General features: G+C 48.8%; 1 protein-coding gene and 3 non-coding genes across 5 annotated transcripts; all 4 read left to right on the top strand.

Annotated features, from left to right (window-relative positions):
- Positions 1–25: 25 nt before the first annotated feature.
- Positions 26–4,151, top strand: RPL27A (ribosomal protein L27a). Of its 2 annotated transcripts, none has more exons than XM_075839178.1 (5): positions 26–60; positions 937–1,000; positions 2,466–2,541; positions 3,072–3,246; positions 3,991–4,151. In XM_075839178.1, the coding sequence occupies exons 1-5, from the start codon at positions 58–60 to the stop codon at positions 4,117–4,119; spliced, it is 447 nt and encodes a 148-aa protein (XP_075695293.1). In that variant the 5' UTR covers positions 26–57; the 3' UTR covers positions 4,120–4,151. The 2 variants fall into 2 exon arrangements, with proteins under 2 accessions (XP_075695293.1, XP_075695292.1); XM_075839177.1 differs by lacking the exon at positions 26–60 and adding an exon at positions 335–394.
- LOC142662778 (small nucleolar RNA SNORA3/SNORA45 family) lies at positions 733–863 on the top strand. Its single transcript, XR_012850992.1, has one exon. It is a non-coding gene; the product is annotated as a small nucleolar RNA SNORA3/SNORA45 family (small nucleolar RNA).
- LOC142662779 (small nucleolar RNA SNORA3/SNORA45 family) lies at positions 2,102–2,230 on the top strand. The gene has a single exon (XR_012850993.1). It is a non-coding gene; the product is annotated as a small nucleolar RNA SNORA3/SNORA45 family (small nucleolar RNA).
- LOC142662777 (small nucleolar RNA SNORA3/SNORA45 family) lies at positions 2,715–2,845 on the top strand. The gene has a single exon (XR_012850991.1). It is a non-coding gene; the product is annotated as a small nucleolar RNA SNORA3/SNORA45 family (small nucleolar RNA).
- Positions 4,152–8,130: the final 3,979 nt, after the last annotated feature.

Here is an 8,130-nt window from a genome sequence, read left to right as displayed (position 1 = left end):
TCCATAACTTCTCGCGGGATCTGCTGGGATCTCCCTCTTTCTCTTGCTGGCGCCGCCATGGTAGGTATCGGGTTCGTGGCGCCTAGGCCGGAGCGGGGAAAAAGGGAATGTAGGGGCCGCTTTGTATCCGGGGTGACTAGGTGTGTTGCACGGGAGTTTTCTGGGGAGCTCTGGTCCGGTCTTGGTGCTGGTTTGCGGGTGGAGTGATGCATGTGCTCGGGGCCTAGGGGAGGGGGGCAGCCACGCGGCTCTACTACTGTTCCCGGGATCCGGCTCCCCTTGCGCTCGGGAACATGGAGGGGTAGAGTACGGCGTGGTGAATGACCGATGCCCGTTCTATGTGTACAATATGGGGGTCCCTGCTGGGTCTGGTGTGGATATGGGGGGGATGCAGGTGAGTATGAGGTGGATATTTGGGGGGGGGGGTTGTGTTTTGGATCCCCCTCCCCTTGTTCTGATATTGTCCGGTCTTTGTGCCGCACTCTGATTCCCCGGTTGTTCGCCGCTGGATCTTTTTTGATTTCTGACCCCCTCACCCCCCCCCCTTTTGTAATGTAATCCGTATTTGACTGCACCTAAACTAGTGTTCCTGTTCACTGACAGCAAGCGAAGATCGTAAAATCTGAGCAATTGGGATAAAGTAGAATAGAAAGTGGCCGGTCCAGGACATTTTTCACTTTTGGGGGGTTGTCTGTCTCCCTTCCCTGGTTGTCCTTTACCCCCCCCCCCCCCCCCGAGACTAGAGTCACATCGCGGCAGGACCGTGCCCCCGGTGTGCTAGAGTCCTCGGAGATCAATCACTGCGCTTTATTCACTGGCGAGTCCTCGCTGTGGCCCTGCCGGTCACCGGCTCCGTGACATCTAACACTGACGATTCTTGATCATGTGAATTGCGCTGATTATGGTTTTGTCTAATTGTTGCGTTTTCTTGAACAGCCATCCAAGCTACGGAAGACCAGGAAGCTCCGCGGACACGTCAGTCATGGCCACGGTCGTATTGGTGAGTGCGGAGGTTACACGGTGGAGGGTCGGGGACATTAAAGTGGAGCTAAACGTTTGACATGTCAGATGTTTGGATTGGTGGGGGTCCGAGCACTGAGGTCTGCCAACCTGCTGCCACTTTATTATGCTGCATATTTTCTGTCTGTATTTCTGTGATTTGCTCCAACTGCAGGACCCTCATAGGCCGGGGGCTCGGGGGGACTCGTGGTTGTCGTGGGCGGAGGTCACGCTTATTTTCCAGTGCTCCTCTCAGCATTTTTGAGTTTTTACATCCAGGGAGGAGAACGTTATTTGCAGTAGTTTAATACGCAGCATACGAGGTGTTAAACGCGCGATTTACGCAGCGACGTTATGACGGATTCTTTCCTGTAGAAATAGATTTTGTTCTAGACACTGAATTTATCTGGAAACACAAAGGGTTAATTCACACGCTGCGGTCAAATTACAAAATGCAGCGATAATTCGCGATGTGACGGCAGCGCGCGAATATGGTGATAATCCGGCCGTGTCTGAACGCGAACTATTACATGGACCGTCTCTTCTAACGAGCGGGGGCTACAGGGGTCTGCCGGTAATAACTAATGATCGTCCGGCCGCTGACTGGTGATAACTGCGGGATCGGTGGGGAATTTGACTTTTCCCTCCTCCCAGCAGCAAAACCGCGGCCAGGAGTCGAACAGAGCCGCGTACAGCAGTCAGACTGGAGCTGCAGGGCGCATCCTCGAGCTCCGCTCCATTCAACTCCTTCTGGCAGTGGTCTCGCCGCATGTGGGGACCCCACGATTTTAACCCTTTTAGAGGTATTTAGATGGTGGGGTGACTTCTTACAGCAGCGCAGTCATTTACGGCGTCGCAGTCTCACCGGCTGCCGCCATCCTTTCTCCAGCGCTGCCGCCGTCCAAACAAGTCCATCAGATTCTGCCTGTCAAGGATGCGTTATGGAGAATCCCTGTCACTGACACCACCCGTTCCATGCGCCGGATGAGCTCCATGTTAATCTTCGCTGTAGTCCTTAAAATAATGGCACCGCCTGACGTCCGTATTGTAAGAACCTGCACCGATGTCCCATATACAACTGTTATATATAAGTAACCCCCCCCCCGAGACTAGTCACATCGCGGCAGGACCGTGCCCCCGGTGTGCTAGAGTCCTCGGAGAGCAATCACTGCGCTTTATTCACTGGCGGGTCCTCGCTGTGGCCCTGCCGGTCACCGGCTCCGTGACACGTCCTCCTACCAGGGCACAGAACTTATTTCTAGGTCTATTTAAAGGGGCACTCCAGTATTTTCTGCGGCCTCTTGGTTCAGGATATTGGTAGTGGGGATCAGACACCTCAGCATTATTATTCCTGGGGTCCCTGTAACATTGGGTTCTGGGGATTGTGATCCGCTCATGCATTATAACGTTGGGGAAGACTTGGAACTACTGTTTGTTTTATAATTTCATGATCTTTCCTCCTCTAGGTAAACACAGGAAGCACCCCGGAGGTCGCGGTAACGCCGGTGGTATGCATCACCACAGAATCAACTTTGATAAATAGTGAGTATTGGCGCGTTCGTCTAACTAGAATGTTCCTATTCACTGACAGCAAGCAGAGATCATATAAACTTAGAACAATTGGTACAAAGTATATTAGTATGTGGCCGATCCAGAAAACCTTTGACCTTTGGGGGTTTGTTGTCGGTTTCCTTTCCCTGGGTGTTCTTTATCCCCCCGAGACTAGAGTCACATCGCGGCAGGACCGTGCCCCCGGTGTGCTAGAGTCCTCGGAGAGCAATCACTGCGCTTTATTCACTGGCAGGTCCTCGCTGTGGCCCTGCCGGTCACCGGCTCAGTGACACGTCCTCCTATCAGGACACAACTTATTTCTGGGGGCTGTTCATAGAGGGAGATAAGTGGCTGCCACATTCTTGGTGCTGCTTTTCTTGGTACGAAAAACCATAGTATTAGATTGGTGGAAATCCAAGCTGTCCAATCCCGGTGTCGGATGTAACGCGGTCGGAGGGGCCCCCATTAGACTTGTTTGGTGATTGCAGCGTCTCATGAGCCCGGGCTCTTCTCTTCTCCAGTCACCCCGGATACTTCGGGAAGGTCGGGATGAGACATTACCACTTAAAGAAGAATCAACATTTCTGCCCAACAATCAACCTGGACAAACTGTGGACCTTAGTGAGCGAGCAGACCCGGCTGACCCACGCCCAGAACCCCGCCGGCCCCGCGCCCATCATTGATGCCGTGCACGCAGTAAGTGTAAATCCTCCTATCAAATCTGCAGGAGAAACTACAAGCAATATAGCGCCGATCGCGCGTCACCCAGCTTTCCTAGAACCCTGAAGGTCCCTAGCGGCGGATCTCCCCTTTATTGTGGACAGTCTCAGCCGTCTTACTGTTCAGGACTGTGGGAGAGCTGGGGGACCGCCCCGGTGATGGCTGTAGTTGTGGCTCAGATACGACTCCTGTTCAGCAGTTCTGGCGGGTTTACGTGTACGCGGTGTTCTTCTTCTGTAGCGGGTGGCGGTCTTACTCCGCAGGGCGTTAAAGGGGTTGCCCGAGACAAAATTATGACTTCATACTTGTAATTTATTAATATACTTACATTTTCCAAAGTGGCCCCGTTTCCAGAGCCTGCCGCGGGGTACCTAACGGGTGACGTCTTTCTCTGGCCGCGGTGTTGATCTTCAATTATTTCCTGGGTATATGACACGTCAATTGTACAGCCCGTAACGCGCATGCGCGGTACCTAAGAACAGCAGTGACTGCGCATGCGCGTTATGGGCTGTACAAGTGACGTGTCGTATACGCAGAAAATAATTGAAGATCAACACCGCGGCCAGAGAAAGACGTCACCCGTCAGGTACCCCGCGGCAGGCTCTGGAAACGGGGCCACTTTGGAAAATGTAAGTATATTAATAAATTACAAGTATGAAATTATTTTATCTCGGAATCCCCCTTTAATACCGGCCGCTGACACTCCTCGTCTCTCCACAGGGTTATTACAAGATTCTGGGAAAAGGAAAACTCCCCAAACAGCCGGTGATCGTAAAGGCGAAGTTCTTCAGCCGCCGCGCAGAGGAGAAAATCAAAGGAGTCGGCGGCGCCTGTGTGCTGGTGGCGTAAACTGCGCAAAACCATTAAACTTCCATTCTCTACGTTCTGTGGTCGCTTGTTTGTTCCTCCCGGCGTGGTCTGTTACGGCTGTAGACGCGTGGAGTCCGATCCTGCAGTCGTCACTCCCTCCGCTCCGCCTGCTCGTCTGTCTAGGGAACTGGAAGGGTTCGTGCACACGGCTTATTTTCGCCCGTTTTTCAGGCAGATTAATCGGAAGCGGATCGTCTCCAAACATCTTCCCATTGATTTCAATGGAAAAAAACGCGTTCTGTTCCGACGGGGGCTTTTATTTACGCGGCTGTTTTTAAAAAAAAAAAAAAAAACCGGCAGCGTAAAAGACGCCCGCAAAGAAAGTGCAGGTCATTTCTTGAGCCGTTTTTCATTGACTAGAAAAACGACCGTGAAAAACGCGACTTTGATTAACCCCTTAACGCTCAGCGAAGTAATATTCTGTCGCGCTGACCATGCCATTCGTGCTCAGCGACAGAATATTACGTCGTGGGAGTAACGGCCATTTCACCCGTCCTCCCGACACATACATGAGCTGTGACAGCTGCTGTCGCGTACAGCGGGGACCGATCGCTTATTAACCCCTTATAAGCCGCGTTCAATACAGAATGTGGCTTTTTAGGGGTTAAGGTACAATCGCTGGCCTGCTACACGATAGCGGCCGGCGATGGTGACTATGGCAACCGGACACCTAACAATGGCGGCCGGCTATGCCATTGACAGAAGCCTAGTGGGTCCGGACAGTCAGGACCCACTGCTTGCTGTCAGTGAGTAGCTGACAGCTCTGATACACTGCAGTACGCATGTAGTGCAGGGTATTAGAATAGCGATCAGGGCCTCCTGCCCTCAAGTCCCCTAGTGGGAAAAAGTAAAAAAAAGATGTGTAAAAATAAGTTTTAAAAGTAAAAATCTCCCTTCTTCCCTGATCAGTCCTTTATTATTAATAAAAATATATAAACAAATAAACTATACATAATTGGTATCGCCGCGTCCGTAACGGCCTGAACTACGACATTATTTCGTTATTCCGCACGGTGAACGCCGTAAAAGAAAGTAAACCGTACCACAATCACAATTGTTTGGTCACTTCACCTCCCAAAAAATGGAATAAAAAGAGATCAAAAAGTCGCTAAAAATGGTCCTGATGGAAACTACAGTTCGTTACGCAAAAAACAAGTCCTCGCACGGCTTTATTGATGGAAAAATAAAAAAGTTCTGGCTCTTAGAATAAGGAACACAAAAAGTGAATGATTTATTACAAAATGTATTTTATTGTGGAAACGCCATAAGACAAAAAAAAACTATAAACATCTGGTATCGCCGTAATCGTATCGCCACGCAGAATAACGTGAATATGTCATTTATAGCGCACGGTGAACGCTGTAAAAAAACAATAGTAGAATTGCTGTTTATTAGTCACCGCGCCACCTAAAAATAGAATAAAAACTGATCAAAAAGCCGCATGCACCCCAAGAAAACTACAATGGATTCCTCAAGGTCTCTAGTTTCCAAATTGGGGTCACTTTTGGGGGGATTCCAATGTTTTGGCACCACAAGACCTCTTCAAAACGGGTCATGGTGCCTAATAACAAGGAGGCCTCATAATCCACTAGGTTCTCCTTTGCTTCGGAGGCCGGCTCTTCAGTCATTACCGCACTAGCGCCACATGTGGGATATTTCTCAAAACTGCAGAATCTGGGCAATAAATATTAAGTTGCGTTTCTCGGATAAAACCTTTTGTGTTATAAAAAAAATGGTATAAAGAGGATTTTCTGACAAAAAAAACTTCACCTCTACTTTGCTCTAAATTTCTGTGAAACACCTAAGGGGTTCATACACTTTCTACATGCTGTTGTGAATACTTTGAGGGGTCTAGTTTCTAAAATGAGGTGTTTGATAGGGGTTTCTAATATATGGGCCCCTCAAAGCAACTTCAGAACTGAACTGGAACCTAAAAAAATAAATAAATGAGGCAATACTTCGCTTCTTACATTATACTGATAATGAGCCGTGCCCACCCCGAGATGACCCCAGTTTTGACCGTTTGTATAAACGGAGACCCCTATTAGACCGTTCCAGTGCCCGGTTTTCCCAAGCATTCACCCCCGAGACGTGTATTTCTATTGATGAGTCCCTGGTACATTTTTGAAGGGAGGCTTCAATTCCGCGAGTACCTGCCGTGTAAGAGGGCAAGGTATGGCGTGAAGATGTATAAGCTGCGAGAGTGCATCAGGGTATACCTACAGGTTTAGGATATATGAAGGGAAGGACAGCAGTATTCAGCCCCCAGAATGCCCCCCCCTTACTGGGAGTTAATACAAAAACTGTGTGGGATTTGGTGCACCCACTGCTGGACCAGGGTTACCACCTCTACCTGGATAATTTTTATACCAGCGTCCCACTCTTCACCTGCCTCGCTGCCAGGAGTCCTGCGGCATGCGGCACTGCTAGAAGAAACCTGAGAGGCCTCCCTAAGACTCTGCAGGGCAAACAAGAAGGGGTGAGCGCAGGGCACAATCTAGCAGCAACATATTGTGTGTCACGTACAAGACGAGATGTCACACCAGTACCCATGTACCTGTACAGAGACCCCCAAACCAGACTGCATCCTGGACTACAATAGGTACATGGGAGGGATGGACTTGTCAGATCAAATCCTGAAGCCCTACAGCGCCATGCGGTGTGGTATAAGGAGCTGGCCGGGCACATCATACAGATGGCTTTGTACAATGTGTACGTGCTACGTCGATGTGCAGAGGGGAACTTTCCTGGAATTTCAAGAGGTGATTATCAAGAACCTAATCTTTAGGGACTAAGAAGGGGGGGCACCCAGTACTTCTGGAAGCGAGCCCACACGCATCGTACCAGGGCAACACTTTCTATGAGAAGTTTCCCAAACTGGCAAGAAGGGAAAAAGTCAAAAGAGGTGCAAAGTCTGCTATAAGAGGGGGATAAGGGATGACGCAATATATCAATGTGACACGTGTCCCGAATAACCAGAGCTCTGTATGAAAGTGTTTTAAAATTTATCATACATCCCTTGGTTTATAATTTACCCCAATTTTACTTACCCTGATCCCCTCCGCACAGCTTATCCCCCCTCGTCTTTCCCCTCTGGGCCCTGCTGTGTGCCCAGGCAGCTGATAACAGCCACATGTAGGGTATTGCCATACCCGGGAGAACCCACATTACAGTTTATAGGGTGTATATCTCCGGTCAAAATGCTCACTACACCTCTAGATGAATGCCTTAAGGGTGTAGTTTTTAAAAAGGGGTCACTTCTCGGGGGTTTCAACTGTACTGGTACCTCAGGGGCTTCTGCATACATGACTTCGCACTAGAAAATCCCCAGTAGGCCAAATGGTGGTCCTTTCCTTCTGAGCCCTCCCTTGGGCCCAAACGGCAGTTTATCACTACAAATGGGGTATTGATGCACTCAGGACAAATTGCGCAACAGAATGGGGTATTTTGTGCCCTGTGAAAATAAGAAATTTTGATGAAAAATGACATTTTCTTGGAATTTTTTTTTATTTTTTTCATTTCACAGCCCAATTCAAATACGTGCTGTGAAAAAACTACGGGGTCAAAATGGTAACAACAACCCTAAATGAATTCCCTGAGGGATGCAGTTTCCAAAATGGGGTCACTATTGGGGGATTCCTACTGTTTTGACACCTCAACACCTCTTCAAACCTGGCATGCTGCCTAAAATGTATTCTAATAAAAAAAGAGGCCTCAAAATCCTCTAGGTGCTTCTAGGGCTTGTCTTTTAGTCCACGAGCGCAGTAGGGCCACATGTGGGACATTTCTAAAAACTGCAGAATCTGGACAATACATATTTAGTAGTGTTTCTCTGGTAAAACCTTCTCTGTTACAGAAAAAAAATGAATACAATTGAAATTCAGCAAGAAAAATAAAATATGCAAATTTCACCTCCACTTTGCTTTAATTCCTGTGAAATGCCTGAAGGGTTAAAAAACTTTCTAAATGCTGTTTTGAATACTTTGAGGG

Source organism: Rhinoderma darwinii, chromosome 10, assembly GCF_050947455.1.
Source record: "Rhinoderma darwinii isolate aRhiDar2 chromosome 10, aRhiDar2.hap1, whole genome shotgun sequence".
Taxonomy (NCBI): Eukaryota; Metazoa; Chordata; class Amphibia; order Anura; family Rhinodermatidae; genus Rhinoderma; species Rhinoderma darwinii.
This window is presented reverse-complemented; position numbering and strand designations above follow the sequence as displayed.

Bases quoted from the DNA above. Each gene is read 5' to 3' on its own strand.
- RPL27A (XM_075839177.1), top strand. From the start codon at position 350: ATGGGGGTCCCTGCTGGGTCTGGTGTGGATATGGGGGGGATGCAG. The intron at 2,542-3,071 runs GTGAGTATTGGC...TCTCTTCTCCAG, and splicing joins AGAATCAACTTTGATAAATA to TCACCCCGGATACTTCGGGA. The intron at 3,247-3,990 runs GTAAGTGTAAAT...GTCTCTCCACAG, and splicing joins TCATTGATGCCGTGCACGCA to GGTTATTACAAGATTCTGGG.